Below are 19,628 nucleotides of genomic sequence, written 5' to 3'. Positions count from 1 at the left end.
TTTTTTGCATTTGTTTTTCTTTGAAAGATATTGGAATAGATTGCAAGTTCGCATGGTACTTCGGTGTTTATATCAGAACATGTTGGTGATTCCTGAAAGATAAATTAAGATTAATAGATTCATGTGTGGATATGTGTTAATGAGTCAAGATAGTACCTGGTTTCCTTCAGTAAGTGCACACCGGTGTAGATTCTGGTTACAATTGGTCTCAAGCAAACCATACTTGGTGAAGGAGGCGACAAACGACATCGGGTGTTCAGGCTTGCTGACAGCATGCCATCGTATCCCATTTGCGTGGATCGATGCTCATGGTGTCAGTCAGTGGAATGTCTATTCCCTCCAGACTCGATTATTTACAGACCTAAACAAACATACTATTTTTCATTTAATTTTCGTCAACAAATCCTCGATGTATTTATAGCTGATCTCTTTAAGATAGTTTTCTTTTTTTCTTTTACAAGTTTTGAAATAATAATGATTTCTGGTGTACCAACCATTATATAGTTGTTAATGTTTATTGAGGAATCAATTTTTTTCTTGCAATTGTATTTTTGTTTAGGTATCTCAGTTTGTTAAAGTAATATAGGTATGCGACATGGATCTTTCATTACACAGTGGTGTTTGTGTAGAACCAGGTATCACCCAAATATATATTTATAGCCATTAAATCCGTGTTAAATATAGTACCACTTTCTGCTAATTGTGATATTTATAATCCATCCACACAAATCCACGCGTTTATGCAAATAAAGAAACGTCAAACATCATTGTTAAACCAGTTGTTATATATATAAGTGGATTGTCTCTACAAATGTCAGTGCTAGCGGGTCAACATTATCTTTATAACACAGAGCAATTTACATAGGTTTTAAATAACAGCTGTCACATTGGTGAACATGTCTAAACTCAGCTGAGCTGACATACACTTTAATTGTGCACTTTAGACATTATCCATCAATACCATGAAAAATATGTGTGACCTTAGCAAATTTAGCCATCTCTTCAAGCTACACGTCCATTTTACAAATTCTAATACTTCACTCGAACATATGTTCCGTTAATCTGTATGAAAATTACTCATGTTTTATGTCTTTCATGGAGCATTACCTATCTTGGTCTGTTACAAACAATTTGTAAATAATGCTCATGATATTAATCACTGGATTGTCTGGTCCAGACTCGATTATTTACAGACCCCCGCCATATAGCTGGAATATTGCTGAGTGCGGCGTTAAACAACAAACCAACCAACAACAAATGTAAATATGGCAAATGGACTAACATGTCAGCAACACAATATCACATAATGAGAGTTAAAGAGTTACGTGAATACTTTGTATTGAAATCGGTGATTAGTTAATTACTTAAATTCATCTTTTTTCAACTCTTGTGATATTATTCAAAGGGATATTAGACTCATGTAGTTTTGGGAACAGGTCTAGTTTTAGCTCAAATGAACGGATGTCGTAGTCAAGTGAGCCGTTTCCTCAACGTACTCAAACGCAGTATGCATCCAACGTCCTGCCTTTTATGCAACATCAATTTGTGTAACATATTACTGTAATCCGTATACACTGCGGTGTGGGACTGACAATCTACATTTTCCGAAGCTTTTAAACAACACATATTGCCAAATTTCATTTAAATACGCGAAACTGCATGTTTCGAAGGACCCATATTCTGACGAGCATTCTGATTAGCTTACGCCGTTTCGACGCATGGCGGCCCTCGGGAGTGGGACGAGGTTTCTTGCAGGTTACGGAAAGATGCGAGTGGTGACGAAAGTAATAGAAATAGGAATAAGTGCACCGGTGCATTGGAATGCACTGTGTGAATAAATATGCCGTCTCTCTCAAACCACCGAGCCCACTAGCAATAGTGACGTAATATTGACAGTTGACTAAAAGGTCTCATTGGCAGCTGCTCAACACCACAGCGAGGTCAAGTCGTTTACAACATATGTATAGAGGTTATCACGCGAGTGTGTTTTGGGATGGTAAATATCCTGCATTAGGAATAAACATTGTATTTGGCGAGCCTTGGCTCATTCTTTAATTCTGTGCTTGAAAATCGCTTTCCCTCTCTCAGAAACATTACCGAAACATTGTGAGTTTTCCTGACATGGGCGCATTAATATTCATTACGTCACTAGGTAAGTGATGTGTCAGTCGGACAGTGACAGTAGCCAATATAGTTCCAACTGAAATCTGTTTCTTATACAGTTGCGAAGCAACATATGCGCAAAACGACAATTGTTTTTAATTGCCTTTCACGGCAATCCATCGGTCTGTCTGCTAGAGTAACTGCCCTTTGTCAAAGGGCAGCTACTCTAACCCTAGTCTATGAGACGTCACGGCCACGGTCAGACGTTGTTGACAGTCGGTCTGTCCTGTCATAACGTTAAGAAGTGTAGTCAGATGTACACACCGCGACAAAACGAAACAAGGTAACAATTCAGACATGTTTCGCCCAAATCCAACCATTTTAATTTGTGGAGAAGGTTTCAAGCCGCAGAGGTCTACAAGCACAGTCATGGCTACTGATCCCGCTTGGCTAGGCCTCGTGCCCTCGCAAAATTGTTTCGAAATTTATATCTCCAAAGTTGCCAAAACTTATAAAATGCCTTAGCTGCGTCACGGTAAGACACTGATTTTCAGTATATTAGACTGTTCTTTTGATAATGATAGCAATTATCCCTGTAGTTTATCCAGATTCCCGATGATTAATTCTGACTCGATCGCCGAATGACGAGGGCGACGCCATGTTTGTTTATAAACATTGAAAGTAGTCCCTACATGACCTTTGATATTTGCATCTCTATCTGCATATGACCCCAATGGATATCGTCTTTATCCGTTGGCTTTATCTTGCCGAGAAACCCACCCATTATATGATAAAAAATATTATTTTGAGGAGTTGTGTCCCTTACAACATTAACAGTTCTGGTAGAAGTTGTAGCTTAGAAGTACCCATAAAATATTTAAAAAAGTTAAACTGCACTGGGTAATTTAGATTCACATGACAAACCCTGTTTTTATTCATAGTTATGATGTGTAATGTCAATGTTGTTTATTTTATTTTGTTTATTTTTTATTTTTGTTGTTGCAACGAAACAAATGCTACAAGTCAGAAGATGTCATTCAAGGACATAGTGAAATGTTTTAACTGGGTTATCTGTCGTAAACACATCACCCTTGAAGGTTTTAAGTCATGTGACAGTTGGCAGTAAAGAGCTACAGCAATTGGTGTCAAACATACTTAGAATCAAACTAGATATAACTTTGTATGACAGGAGTATACATCGCCAAATAATGTTAAATGAAGACATCTATTTAACCTAATGTACGGATACCTTGATCATAACCAATTATTTCACAAACAGTTTCTGAACCAACTTAAATATTCTGTGTTTTGACAAAAAACGATTTTCCGTGAAAAGACATGGTTAAGATCGATATTTGATTGTTTAATCCATAACTGTCCTACTCCATCCTTCAGTGACATCCGCCTAGTGATGGTCAGTCAAAATAACAGAAGATGTATTAAAAGCTTCAAAACCCTTCCATAATCATAAGAAATCCATTGTAAGATTCCGACTGTATCAATGGTAACATTTAATTTCTGTACAAATGATATCATTAATTAATGTATCCATATGCCATTGTAACCTTTTATCGATATATGATTGTTTAATCCATAACTGCCCAACTCCATCCTTCAGTAACATCAACATCGTGATGGTCAGTCAAGAAAAGTTTGTTTGTTTGTTTGTTGTTAAACGCCGCACACACAATATTCCAGCTATATGACGGCGGTCTGTAAATAATCGAGTCTGGACCAGACAATCCAGTGATTAATATCATGAGCATCAATCCAAGCAATTGGGATTGATGACATGAATCAACCAAGTCAGCGAGCCTCACCACTCGATCCCGTTAGTCGCCTTTTACAACAAGCATAGTCACCTTTTACGGCAAGCATGTATCAATTAGGTAAGGTTCAGCATTTCACATGAATTTAACTTTCATGTTGGACAAATTGTCCTGAACCTTGCAGTTAAAGATATAACTATACCTATGGTCACCACGTTTAGTGTCAAATGCTCTTGGGTCGATGAATGAAATATATAATTCAGATTTCGTGCGGAATATTATTGTACAACGTTGATAATCAAATGTATTGACATATTTGAACTTGGTTCTTTTCTGATATAACAAAACATTTAAGCAGAGTTTTGGAGAATCCACATGGTATCAATTACGCTTGTCTCAAATACTTTCTGCAACATAAAGTTGTTACAGCGTTCGTCACCGAAGATACCCCACGTCCTTGATGCCCCTTTCTGTATCCTTGGTCGTGACATAGCTAAAACCGCATAAAATCCCACTCAATCATTCATTAACCCACACACTCGTTCACTCACTCCTTTGTTGTATTAAGGATTGAGGTTATTCTTTGAGACAGGGATTGGGTGGTACATTTGATGGACCCATTACTGATGCATGTTTTTTTCAGATTTCTTCCTCAACATACCGGCCCACTACCCCCAAGTCTTTGAACTGGCCTGGCAAATACAAATAATGTGTAACATCTGGAGTTATAGGGCTTGGAAGCATAGTTGTCTGTCTTCAGCATCAGATATGTGCGTTGACTTTTCGTATTTAATTCGATGGTGTTTCTGTTTTTAACATTATATATCCAGTCTGGAGGAGAACATGGGCCCTTTCGCCCAGCGATTATGTCAATAGATTTCATATTTAAGCAATTTTAAGCTTCCACGTGTACATAATAAGGAATGCGTCGATGGAAGCATTTCCTCCGAGGATAAAAATTAAAGCTGACAAAAATAGACAGTCATGAGTCATGTTATCTTTTAAAGCACCCTTAAATACGACTACGTTTTACCTCATACATCAGAAACAACATGCATTTCATATCAGATGTATGCCTTGTTTTGACTGCAGTTCAAGCAGACGCTTTGAGTTTTTGAAAATTCACAAGGTATTAATTACACTCGTCTGAAATACTTACTGCGAATAAGTCCTTCCTTGATTGTGCGGCAATGGGGTAGCTTAGTTGTTAAAGCGTGGATCCGGGTTCGATTCCCCACATGTGTGGTGCCCTTTTCTGGTGTCCATCGCCTTGACATTACTCGAATGCTGCTAAAAGCGTCGTAGAACCATATTCATTAACTCTGTGACTTTTTGAAGGATTGTGGTTAATCTTTGAGACAGTGATTTGGAGGTACATTTGCTGGACCTGCAACATATCTCACTTTGTACTGTAGCTTTGTAATCCAGTACAGAAGAGGAATGGGCATGTCTTCAGGTATTAGAGTCAAGTCAAAAGTTCATAGTACTGATGCATGGTTTGGGCAGATTTCTTCCTCAGTAAACAGACTACCCCCTGACATCCATCCATTATGACAATACGAAATTGGCATTTTAAAGTTTCTACATGTACAATCTAGACTGTTCTATTTAATGTGTGATATAAACATAGTCTGGAATGTGTCGATGTAAGCAAAATAACAATTCAAGCTGCTAAGTGTGACTGGCATATTTAACAAGTCACCGACAAGGCAATATTTCAATGTTATCATTTATTTTCTGTACAAATGGTATCATTGCTGGATGTATGAATATGTATGCCATTTTATTCTTTCATCGATATATCGATATATGATTGTTTAATCCATAACTGCCCTGCCTCATCCTTCAGTGACATCTACATCGGGATGGTCAATCAAGACAATGGTACATATAATAAAAGCTACAAAACTCTTCCATAACATAAGAAATCCATTGTACGATTCCGACTGTTTCATGAACATGTGTTTATGAATCACCGTGAAATACTGTTGATACCACGTGTACGCGAAAAGGTGAGTGTATCCTGTCCCACCGGTGGCACCCGTAACATACACATGCAAATTTAAAACTCCAGAAAATAGCCTCAAGTAGCCATCGAAACTGATTATTTTGGTCATAAAAGGTAAAATAGCGATGAAAATATTTGAATGATCAGTAAACATGAGTGATGACAACAGTTAAGAGTAAGCATGTCCGCCACTGACACAATTTGCATGAACATTTGTCGCCTGACGCCACACAGCAGTACTCTTCCATGCGATGGCGGCCTGGAAACAAACCTGACAATACCACATTTACTGATTTTGTTGAGTCTTAAATAAAAGTGTCAAAACATTTCCATAATCATAAGACTCTCGCGCGTCGCTTGTACGTTCCCAAATGTACCGTGAGCATGTGTTTATGAAACACTATCAAATAGTGATGATACAAGATGTTCGCAAAAAGTTGAGTGTATACTGTCCCATCGTTGGCACCCGTCACAAACGCATGCAAAGGCAAGTGAAACAATATGTCAATATTGAATTACACCTGCTGTGTACCCGTAAAGAGATTCTAGTACTTATAAGCAAAGGAAAACGATTAAAGGCAAGTCAATTGTTCACCTGAAAATACATATGGACACGTCGTAAAGTCAAAACAGGGAATTGCATCAGACATCACTTTTGTCCCTGATGCTCCAAATTTCGAAATGTTCTCCATATGTCTACAATAAACTTTTTCAAAGTTTTGCTGAAGCTTTGAATGGTGTAACCCTGATCAATAAGATACGTGTGTCTGTTATTCTTCCAATAGTATACAAAGGTTTTCTGTATAACCTGAAAGGTGAGATTCAGATAGGGTTTTGGCTTTGTTTAATGAATTGTACCAGTAGATGCGGGTAAGTAATCATTTAATTGACATTTCCCACATGTATAAAGAGTCATGCTTGGTGTCCTGAAAAAAATGCGGTCAAAATCATATTTTGTCTTTTACCAAAATCAGAACGTATCAACGCAACACTAATCAAGTCAAATGTGTGAATAATTGAAAGATTGTTGTATAAATCCACATTAAGAGGTAAAACCGCTCAATCACGCCTGTCTGTATATTCTGCATCAGACAAATCCACCGCAAATCAAATTTGAAATCAGAGGTTAACCCATGAATCAATATCTACAGAACGTAAGTGTGAAATCAATAAATGACTACAAATGATTAATGAATAATTAATAAATTCGCCTCCCGGACTTTTTTCAGTCATGTCCTAGATACATACCAACGTGCACAACACAGGACAACTAACCCAATGCATTTGTTCTTCCAAACTAATACATGTCAAAGCTTTACAAAACATCAATAACTTGTAATAGAATACAATGACGCTCAAGAAAAAGATGTGCAGCTGTAAGAGTGTAAATAAAAGCGACGAAACCCTTTCTATTATACGATTCCGACTCTATCATGAGCATGTATTCATGATTCATTATCAAATAGTACTGATAGCAGGAAAATCTGAGCGTATCCTGACCAACACGTCCCCCACATGTCCACTACATAAACCATGACATAAACAATTACCAGCTATAGAGCTATTCTGTAGGCCCCGTTCATATGCACAATTAACACTATGTTAAGAGTGTAAAAAAGTTCAAGAGAAAGTGTTCATTGATTCTTGAACATATATTGCTTTGTGCTATTGTGTAAGGAAGAGAATATATGGATGTCAACTTCTTTATTATGAGGAACACAACGTTTCGGAGTATATGCTTACTCCTTCATCAGGCGAATAAATGCCATGAGGCAGAGAGCTAATATATGTACATGTAAGGACAACAAAATTAATAAGATAACAAAAGGTGGAAAAGAACAACGGGTAGAAACTAGCAACTAGAAGGAAGACAGTACCTAAGTTATCATAGATAAGTAATAGGCAATGGACAATGGGCAAACAGGAGGCCGGGGGTAATTAGCACTGATAGCTGAAAGAATGGACATAGCAATGGGCAAATTAAAGCCAAAGCAATAAGTCCCAAGCACAAGGCAGATAGGTTCCCTGGTCACGGTTCATGGCTGGCTGGTGTCTGCTGATGTTATTCTGTAGGCCCCGTTCATATGCACAATTAACACTGTGATAAGATTTTAAAGAAGAAGTGTAAATGTATTGTTATTTGAGTCGAATGAACGCATAGCACAATTACACATACGAGCACTGAACTAAAATATTAACTACAATGATGCTCAGCAGTCGTAACATTGTCCAGTTCTTCCGATTTTCTCAAAACATCTCAGACTGAAGAATTTCATATATTATATGGGTTATCGTTTTACATGCAGGCTTCGTGAAAAAGGTCATGCAACATCTGCATAAATTCTATCTAGCTGGTAATCACACAGAAAGAATTCATGCTCTAGGCAAGTCACGAAAATCACGTTATCTATTGGAAACCTTTAAATGGAAGCACAATGTATCACATTGAGCAGAAGCAAAATGAATCTCCAAAGAGCTGTCTTTATTCTTCTGACTTTTGTTATCTGCGAATGTGCAGAGAAACCTCACATTGTATTTATAGTCGCTGATGACCTCGGATGGAACGATGTTGGATTTCGGAACCCTCAAATGATCACCCCTAACCTGGACAGACTGGCCAAGGCTGGAGTCATCCTCAACTCTTCTTACGTTCAGCCTGTGTGTTCACCCTCCAGAAACTGCTTCATGTCGGGATATTTCCCCTATCATACTGGACTACAGAACAGCGTTATTGAGATAGATCAAGCAAAACACCTGCCGGCCAATCTAACAACAATACCACAAAAACTGAAACAACTTGGCTATGATACTCACATGGTTGGAAAGTGGCATCTTGGATTCTGTAACTGGAAATATACACCCACGGAGAGAGGCTTTGATTCCTATCTTGGATATTACAGTGGTGGTGAGGACTACTTTACTCACACGAGACAGGCAAGTAGCGAAGAAGTGGGGCTGGATTTTCGCGTCAACAAGACTGTCAAAAGAGACGCCAATGGAACCTATTCTGCAAATGTGTTTGCGGACAGGGCTGTTGAAATCATTGAGAACCACGACAATAGTAAGCCACTTTATCTATACCTTCCATTCCAGTCTGTACATGTACCTCTTGAAGTTCCACCTAAATATGAAAACATGTACAAAAATATAGAAACCATAAACAGAAGGGTCTATTGTGGAATGGTGAGTGCTTTGGATGAAGCTGTTGGGAATATCACTAAGGCATTAGAAGACAAAGGTCTCATGGACAATTTATTGTTAGTCTTTACATCCGATAATGGTGGTCCCACATATGTTGCTGCTAATAACTTGCCTTTAAGAGGGGCCAAGACTACTCTCTGGGAAGGGGGAACGAAAGGTACAGGATTCATCTACAGTAAAACACTTTTGAAAAAGACGGGCTACCTCAACACTGGAATGATGCATGCTGTAGACTGGTACCCGACTTTGGTGGAGCTGGCTGGTGGAGAGAACACAGACCCCAACATGGACGGAGTCAGTCAGTACGACATGCTCATCAATGGTGGACCCTCCAAACGGAATGAGTTCGTCTACAATATCTATGACGGTCAAGAAGCAGCTGCCATAAGGTACGGAGATCTCAAACTTATGCAAGGAAGTCCGGGACAGCATAACGGTTGGGCTCCATTGCCACATCTTGGAATTGATGAACGTGTTTTTCAAGCTGATAACCAAACCTTCCCTCCCTTCATGCTGTACAACATTACTGCAGATCCAACTGAACATTTCGACCTCTCAGGCAAGTACCCTGAGCTAGTGGACATGATGAAGAAGAGGCTGGAGAACTGGAAGAAGTCCCGTGTCCCGGCCCAGGATGATTCTCATGTTCCAAGGGCGAACCCAAAATACTATGGCGGTGTATGGAGTCCTGGGTGGTGTTGATACAAACAATGCTGTCATACAAAATAAATATTCGAAGATTTTTTTTTTGCATTTGTTTTTCTTTGAAAGATATTGGAATAGATTGCAAGTTCGCATGCTACTTCGGTGTTTATATCACAACATGTTGGTGATTCCTGAAAGATAAATTAAGATTAATAGATTCATGTGTGGATATGTGTTAATGAGTCAAGATAGTACCTGGTTTTCTTCAGTAAGTGCACACCGGTGTAGATTCTGGTTACAATTGGTCTCAAGCAAACCATACTTGGTGAAGGAGGCGACAAACGACATCGGGTGTTCAGGCTTGCTGACAGCATGCCATCGTATCCCATTTGCGTGGATCGATGCTCATGGTTTCAGTCAGTGGAATGTCTATTCCGTCCAGACTCGATTATTTACAGACCTAAACAAACATACTATTTTTCATTAAATTTTCGTCAACAAATCCTCGATGTATTTATAGCTGATCTCTTTGAGATAGCTTTCTTTTTTTCTTTTACAAGTTTTGAAATAATAAACTAAATGATTTCTGGTGTACCAACCATCATATAGTTGTTAAGGAATCAATTTTTTCTTGCAGTTTTATTTTTGTTCAGGTATCTCAGTTTGTTAAAATAATAAAGGTATGCGACACGGATCTTTCATTACACAGTGGTGTTTGTGTAGTATCACCCAAATATATATTCATAGCAATTAAATCCGTTTTAAATATAGTACCACTTCCCTAATTGTGATATTTATAATCCATCCACACAAATCCACGCGTTTATGCAAATAAAGAAACGTCAAACATCATTGTTAAATCACGTGTTATAGAAGTGGATTGTCTCTATAAATGTCAGTGCTGGCGGGTCAACATTATCTTTATAACACAGAGCCGTTTACATAGTTTATAGATAACAGCTGTCATAATGGTGCACGTCTAAACTCAGCTGAGCTGACATGCACTTTAATTGTGCACTTTAGACATTATCCATCAATACCATGAAAAATATGTGTGACCTTAGCAAACTTAGCCATCTCTTCAAGCTACATGTCCATTTTACAAATTCTAATACTTCACTCGAACATATGTTCCGTTAATCTGTATGAAAATTACTCATGTTTTTATGTCTGGAGCATTACCTATCTTGGTCTGTTACAATCAAATTTGTAAATATGGCAAATGGACTAACATGTCAGCAACACAATATCACATAATGAGAGTTAAAGAGTTACGTGAATACTTTGTATTGCAATCGGTGATTAGTTAATTACTTAAATACATCTTTTTTCAACTCTTGTGATATTATACATTGGATATTAGACTCAATGTAGTTATGGAAACCGGTCTAGTTTTAGCTCAAATGAACAGATGTCGTAGTCAAGTGAGCCGTTTCCTCAACGTACTCAAACGCAGTGTACATCCAACATCCTGCCTTTTATGCAACAACATCAATTTGTGTAACATATTACTGTTATCCGTATACACTGCGGTGTGAAATTGACAATCTACATTTTCCGAGGCTTTTAAACAACACATATTGCCAAATTTGATTTAAATACTCGAAATTGTATGTTTCGAAGGACCCATATCCTGACGAGCATTCTGATTAACTTACGCCGTTTCGACGCATGGCGGGGGTTTCTTGCAGGTTACGGAAAGATGCGAGTGGTGACGAAAGTAATAGAAATAGGAATAAATGCCCCGGTGAATTGTAATGCACTGTGTGAATAAATATGCCGTCTCTCTCAAACCACCGAGCCTACTAGCAATAGTGACGTAATATTGACAGTTGACTAAAAGGTCTCATTGGCAGCTGCGCAACTACACAGTGAGGTCAAGTCGTTTACAACATATACAAAATAGTATTTTGAAGAGCTGTGTCCTTTACAACATTAACAGTTCGGGTTGAAGTTGTCGCTTAGAAGTACCCATAAAATATTTTAAAAAGTTAAAATGCGGTGGGTAATTTAGAATCACATGACAAACCCTGTTTTTATTCATAGTAATGATATGTAATGTCAATGTTGTTTATTATATTCATTCATTCATTTATTCATTCATTCATTCATTCATTCATTCATTCATTCATTCATTCATTCATTCATTCATTCATTCATTCATTCATTCATTCATTCATTCATTCATTCATTTATTATTGTTGTTGCAACGAAACAAATGCTACAAGTGAGACGATGTCATTCAAGGGCATGTGGAAATGTTTTAACTGTGTTATCTTTGTAAACACATCACCCTTGAGGGTTTTAAGTCATGTGACAGTTGGCAGTAGAAAGACCTAGTCATTGGTGTCAAACATACTTAGGATCAAACTAGATATAACATTGTATGACAGGAGTATACATCGCCAAATAATGTTAAATGAAGACATCTATTCAACCTAATGTACTGATACCTTGATCTTAACCAAATTTTTCACAAACAGTTTCTGAACCAACTTAAATATTCTGTGTTTTGACAAAAAACGATTTTCCGTGTAAAGACATGGTTAAGAGTTGTGGGAAATTATGGCTGCCATATTTTACAAGTCACCAATAATTCAATGTCAAAATTAATGTTTTGTACAAAGGATAATCATTACGTGATGTATCAATATGTCATTGGCATACTCATGGCATGCCATTATATTGCATGGATATATCGAAATTTAATTGTTTAATCCATAAGTGCCCTACTGCATCCTTCAGTGACATCCACATAGTGATGGTCAGTCAAGACAACAGAATATGTATTAAAAGCTACAAAACCCTTTCTGTACAAATGATGTCATTAATTAATGTATCAATATGCCATTGTATTCTTTTATCGATATATGGATATATGATTGTTTAATCCATAGCTGCCCTATTCCATCCTTCAGTAACATCTACATCGTGATGGTAAGTCGAAGAAAAGTTTGTTTGTTTGTTGTTTAACGCCGCACTCAGCAGTATTCAAGCTGTATGACGGCTTTCTGCAATAGAGTCTGGACCAGACAATCCAGTGATTGACACCATGAGCATCGATCCACGCAATTGGGATACGATGACATGCATCAACCAAGTCCAAGCCTTACCGACCGATACCGTTTGTCGCTTCTTACGACAAGCATAGTCGCCTTTTACGCCAAGTATGAGTTGCTGAAGACCTACTCTACTCTAGATTTTCACTGGTCCAGTCAAGAAAGGAGAACGTGTGATAAAAGCGAAAAAAACCTTCAAGAATCATGAGAAGTCCATTGTACGATCCCGACTGTAACATAAACATGTGTTTATGAATCACTACCATATAGTGATGAAACCACGTGTACCTAAAGGTGGCACCCGTCAAAAACACATGAAAGGCAAGTCAATTGTTCACCTGAATGGGGAATTGCATCGGATATCATTAGTGTCACCGATGCGTCACAGAGCTTAAGTGAAACTTCTTGGCTAAATTTTTTTTTATGTTGCCAGTACGCACGGCGATCAGCAAGGAGGGGAACACTATGGAGACGCCTACCTTTTGCCGCATTGACGTTATCAATTAGGTAGGGTTCAGCATTCCACATGAATTTAACTTTCATGTTGGACAAATTGTCCTGAACCTTGCAGTTAAAGATATAACTTTATCTATGGTCACCACGTTTAGTGTCAAAGGCTCTTGGGTCGATGAATGAAGTATTTAATTCAGATTTCGTGCGGAATATTATTGTACAACGTTGATAATCAAATGTATTGACATATTTGAACTTGGTTCTTTCCTGATATAACAAAACATTTAAGCAGAGTTTTGGAGAATCCACATGGTATCAATTACGCTTGTCTCAAATACTTTCTGCAACATTAAGTTGTTACAGCGTTCGTCACCGAAGATACCCCACGTCCGTGATGCCCCTTTCTGTATCCTTGGTCGTGACATTGCTAAAACGGCATAAAATCTCACTCAATCATTCATTTAACCACACACTCGTTCACTAGCTCCTTGGTTGTATTACGGATTGTGGTTATTCTTTGAGACAGGGATTGGGTGGTACATTTGATGGACCCATTACTGATGCACGGTTTTTTCAGATTTCTCCCTCAACATACCGGCCCACTACCCCCAAGTCTTTGCACTGACCTGGCAAATACAAATAATGTGTAACATCTGGAGTTATAGGGCTTGGAAGCATAGTTGTCTGTCTTCAGCATCAGATATGTGCGTTGACTTTTCGTATTTAATTCGATGGTGTTTCTGTTTTTAACATTATATATCCAGTCTGGAGGAGAACATGGGCCCTTTCGCCTACAGCGATTATGTCAATAGATTTCATATTTAAGCAATTTTAAGCTTCCACGTGTACATAATAAGGAATGTGTCGACGGAAGCATTTCCTCCGAGGATAAAAATTAAAGCTGACAGAAATACGACAGTCATGAGTCATGTTATCTTTTAAAGCACCCTTAAATACGACTACATTTTACCTCATACATCAGAAACAACATGCATTTCATATCAGATGTATGCCTTGTTTTGACTGTAGTTCAAGCAGATACTTGAGTTTTTGAAAATTCACAAGGTATTAATTACATTCGTCTCAAATACTTACTGCGAATAAGTCCTTCCTTAATTGTGCGGCAATGGGGTAGCTTAGTTGTTAAAGCGTGGATCCGCGTTCGATTCCCCACATGACTGGTGCCCTTTTCTGGTGTCCCTCGCCTTGGCATTACTCGAATGCTGCTAAAAGCGTCGTAGAACCATATTCACTCACTGTGACTTCATGAAGGATTGTGGTTAATCTTTGAGACAGTGATTTGGAGGTACATTTGCTGGACCTGCAACATATCTCACTTTGTACTGTAGCTTTGTAATCCAGTACAGAAGAGGAATGGGCATGTCTTCAGGTTTTAGAGTCAAGTCAAAAGTTCATAGTACTGATGCATGGTTTGGGCAGATTTCTTCATCAGTAAAAAGACTACCCCCTGACATCCATCCATTATGACAATACGAAATTGGCATTTTAAAGTTTCTACATGTACAATCTAGACTGTTCTATTTAATGTGTGATATAAACATAGTCTGGAATGTGTCAATGTAAGCAAAAGATAACAATTCAAGCTGCTAAGTGTGACTGGCATATTTAACAAGTCACCGACAAGGCAATATTTCAATGTTATCATTTACTTTCTGTACAAATGGTATCATTGCTGGATGTATGAATATGTATGCCATTTTATTCTTTCATCGATATATCGATATATGATTGTTTAATCCATAACTGCCCTGCCTCATCCTTCAGTGACATCTACATCGGGATGGTCAATCAAGACAATGGTACATATAATAAAAGCTACAAAACTCTTCCATAACATAAGAAATCCATTGTACGATTCCGACTGTTTCATGAACATGTGTTTATGAATCACTGTGAAATACTGTTGATACCACGTGTACGCGAAAAGATGAGTGTATCCTGTCCCACCGGTGGCACCCGTAACATACACATGCAAATTTAAAACTCCAGAAAATAGCCTCAAGTAGCCATCGAAACTGATTATTTTGGTCATAAAAGGTAAAATAGCGGTGAAAATATTTGAATGATCAGTAAACATGAGTGATGACACCAGTTAAGAGTAAGCATGTCCACCACTGACACAATTTGCAAGAAACATTTGTCGCCTGACGCCACACAGCAGTACTCTTTCATGTGATGGCGGCCTGGAAACAAACCTGACAATACCACATTAACTGATTTTGTTGAGACTTAAATAAAAGTGTCAAAACATTTCCATAATCATAAGACTCTCGCGCGTCGCTTGTACGTTCCCAAATGTACCATGAGCATGTGTTTCTGAATCACTATCAAATAGTGATGATACAAGATGTTCGCAAAAAGTTGAGTGTATACTGTCCCATCGTTGGCACCCGTCACAAACGCATGCAAAGGCAAGTGAAACAATATGTCAATATTGAATTACCCCAGCTGTGTACCTGTAAAGAGATTCTAGTACTTATAAGCAAAGGAAAACGATTAAAGGCAAGTCAATTGTTCACCTGAAAATACATATGGACACGTCGTGAAGTCAAAACAGGGAATTGCATCAGACATCACTTTTGTCCCTGATGCTCCAAATTTCGAAATGTTCTCCATATGTCTACAATAAACTTTTTCAAAGTTTTGCTGAAGCTTTGAAGGGTGTAACCCTGATCAATAAGATACGTGTGTCTGTTATTCTTCCAATAGTATACAAAGGTTTTCTGTATAACCTGAAAGGTGAGATTCAGATAGGGTTTTGGCTTGGTTTAATGAATTGTACCAGTAGATGCGGGTAAGTAATCATTTAATTGACATTTCCCACATGTATAAAGAGTCATGCTTGGTGTCCTGAAAAAAATGCGGTCAAAATCATATTTTGTCTTTTACCAAAATCAGAATGTATCAACGCAACACTAATCAAGTCAAAAGTGTGAATAATTGAAAGATTGTTGTATAAATCCACATTAAGAGGTAAAACCGCTCAATCACGCCTGTCTGTATATTCTGCATCAGTCAAATCCACCGCAAATCAAATTTGAAATCAGAGGTTAACCCATGAATCAATATCTACAGAACGTAAGTGTGAAATCATTAAAATGACTACAAATGATCAATGAATAATTAATAAATTCGGCTCCCGGACTTTTTTCAGTCATGTCCTAGATACATACCAACGTGCACAACACAGGACAACTAACCCAATGCATTTGTTCTTCCAAACTAATACATGTCAAAGCTTCACAAAACATCAATAACTTGTAATAGAATACAATGACGCTCAAGAAAAAGATGTGTAGCTGTAAGAGTGTAAATAAAAGCGACAAAACCCTTTCTATTATACGATTCCGACTCTATCATGAGCATGTATTCATGATTCATTATCAAATAGTACTGATAGCAGGAACATCTGAGCGTATCCTGCCCAACACGTCCCCCACATGTCCACTACATAAACCATGACATAAACAATTACCAGCTATAGAGCTATTCTGTAGGCCCCGTTCATATGCACAATTAACACTATGTTAAGAGAGTAAAAAAGTTCAAGAGATAGTGTTCATTGATTCTTGAACATATATTGCTTTGTGCTATTGTGTAAGGAAGAGAATATATGGATGTCAACTTCTTTATTATGAGGAACACAACGTTTCGGAGTATATGCTTACTCCTTCATCAGGCGAATAAATGCCATGAGGCATAGCACTGATTGGTGAAAGAATGGACATAGCAATGGGCAAATGGAAGCCAAAGCAATGTGTCCCAAGCACAAGGCAGATAGGTTCCCTGGTCACGGTTCATTGCTGGCTGGTGTCTGCTGATGTTTTTCTGTAGGCCCCGTTCATATGCACAATTAACACTGTGATAAGATTTTAAAGAAGAAGTGTAAATGTATTGTTATTTGAGTCCAATGAACACATAGCACAATTACACATACGAGCACTGAACTAAAATATTAACAACAATGATGCTCAGCAGTCGTAACATTGTCCAGTTCTTCCGATTTTCTCAAACATCTCAGACTGAAGAATTTCATATATTATATGGGTTATCGTTTTACTTGCAGGCTTCGTGAAAAAGGTCATGCAACATCTGCATAAATTCTGTGGTATATATCTTGACAAGGGACTATCCAGCTGGTAATAACACAGAAAGAATTCATGCTCTAGGCAAGTCACGAAAATCATGTTATCTATTGGAAACCTTTAAATGGAAGTACAATGTATCACATTGAGCAGAAGCAAAATGAATCTCCAAAGAGCTGTCTTTATTCTTCTGACTTTTGTTATCTGCGAATGTGCAGAGAAACCTCACATTGTATTTATAGTCGCTGATGACCTCGGATGGAACGATGTTGGATTTCGGAACCCTCAAATGATCACTCCTAACCTGGACAGACTGGCCAAAGCTGGAGTCATCCTCAACTCTTCTTACGTCCAACCTGTGTGTTCGCCCTCCAGAAACTGCTTCATGTCGGGATATTTTCCTTATCACACCGGACTACAGGACGGCGTTATTGGGTTGGACGAAGCAAAACACCTGCCGGCCAACCTAATAACAATACCACAAAAACTGAAACAACTTGGCTATGATGCTCACATGGTTGGAAAGTGGCATCTTGGATTCTGTAACTGGAAATATACACCCACGGAGAGAGGCTTTGATTCCTATCTTGGATTTTACACTGGTTCAGAGGACTACTTTACTCACGTAAGACAGGGAGGAAGCGATGAAGTGGGGCTGGATTTTCGCGTCAACAAGACTGTCAAAAGAGACGCCAATGGAACCTATTCTGCAAATGTGTTTGCGGACAGGGCTGTTGAAATCATTGAGAACCACGACAATAGTAAGCCACTTTATCTATACCTTCCATTCCAGTCTGTACATGTACCACTTGAAGTTCCACCTAAATATGAAAACATGTACAAAAATATAGAAACCATAAACAGAAGGATCTATTGTGGAATGGTGAGTGCTTTGGATGAAGCTGTTGGGAATATCACTAAGGCATTAGAAGACAAAGGTCTCATGGACAATTTATTGTTAGTCTTTACAACCGATAATGGTGGTCCAACATATGTTGCTGCTAATAACTTGCCTTTAAGAGGGGCCAAGACTACTCTGTGGGAAGGGGGAACGAAAGGTACAGGATTCATCTACAGTAAAACACTTTTGAAAAAGACGGGCTACCTCAACACTGGAATGATGCATGCTGTAGACTGGTACCCGACATTGTTGGAGCTGGCTGGTGGAGAGAACACAGACCCAAACATGGACGGAGTCAGTCAGTACGACATGCTCATCAATGGTGGACCCTCCAAACGGAATGAGTTCGTCTACAACATCTATGGCAAGCGGGAAGCAGCTGCAATACGGTATGGAGATCTCAAACTCATGCAAGGAAGTCCGGGATCTCACAATGGTTGGGCTCCTTTACCACATTTGGGAATTGACGAACGTGTTTATCAAGCTGATAACCAGAAGTTCCCTCCCTTCATGCTGTACAACATTACTGCAGATCCAACGGAACACTTCGACCTCTCAGCCAAGTACCCTGAGCTATTGGACATGATGAAGAAGAGGCTGGAGAACTGGAAGAAAACCCGTGTCCCGGCCCAGGACCCTTCTCATGTTCCAAGGGCGAACCCAAAATACTATGGCGGTGTATGGAGTCCTGGGTGGTGTTGATACAAACAATGCTGTCATAAACAATAAATATTCGAATATTTTTTTTTTGCATTTGTTTTTCTTTGAAAGAGATTGGAATAGATTGCAAGTTCGCATGGTACTTCGGTGTTTATATCAGAACATGTTGGTGATTCCTGAAAGATAAATTAAGATTAATAGATTCATGTGTGGATATGTGTTAATGAGTCAAGATAGTACCTGGTTTCCTTCAGTAAGTGCACACCGGTGTAGATTCTGGTTACAAAAGGTCTCAAGCAAACCATACTTGGTGAAGGAGGCGACAAACGACATCGGGTGTTCAGGCTCGCTGACAGCATGCCATCGTATCCCAGTTGCGTGGATCGATGCACATGGTGTCAGTAAGTGGAATGTCTATTCCATCCAGACACGATTATTTACAGACCTAAACAAACATACTATTTTTCATTAAATTTTCGTCAACAAATCCTCGATGTATTTATAGCTGATCTCTTTAAGATAGTTTTCTTTTTTTCTTTTACAAGTTTTGAAATAATAATGATTTCTGGTGTACCAACCATTATATAGTTGTTAATGTTTATTGAGGAATCAATTTTTTTCTTGCAATTGTATTTTTGTTCAGGTATCTCAGTTTGTTAAAGTAATATAGGTATGCGACATGGATCTTTCATTACACAGTGGTGTTTGTGTAGAACCAGATAT

At 38.4% G+C, this 19,628-nt stretch overlaps 2 protein-coding genes across 2 annotated transcripts; both read left to right on the top strand.

Moving 5' to 3' along the window:
- The first annotated feature begins 8,292 nt into the window (after positions 1-8,292).
- Positions 8,293-9,824, top strand: LOC124143802 (arylsulfatase B-like). Its single transcript, XM_046512925.2, has one exon. It carries the CDS (start codon positions 8,305-8,307, stop codon positions 9,781-9,783), a length of 1,479 nt encoding a protein of 492 aa, XP_046368881.2. The 5' UTR covers positions 8,293-8,304; the 3' UTR covers positions 9,784-9,824.
- Positions 9,825-17,445: 7,621 nt separating this feature from the next.
- LOC125381899 (arylsulfatase B-like) lies at positions 17,446-18,977 on the top strand. The gene has a single exon (XM_048399255.1). The coding sequence runs from the start codon at positions 17,469-17,471 to the stop codon at positions 18,945-18,947; it is 1,479 nt and encodes a 492-aa protein (XP_048255212.1). The 5' UTR covers positions 17,446-17,468; the 3' UTR covers positions 18,948-18,977.
- The last annotated feature ends 651 nt before the right edge of the window (positions 18,978-19,628 follow it).

This window comes from Haliotis rufescens, unplaced genomic scaffold (assembly GCF_023055435.1).
Source record: "Haliotis rufescens isolate VD_foot unplaced genomic scaffold, xgHalRufe1.0.p SCAF_2, whole genome shotgun sequence".
NCBI lineage: Eukaryota > Metazoa > Mollusca > Gastropoda > Lepetellida > Haliotidae > Haliotis > Haliotis rufescens.
The sequence above is the reverse complement of the archived record's forward strand: the minus strand, read 5'-3'. Positions and strand labels throughout refer to the sequence as shown.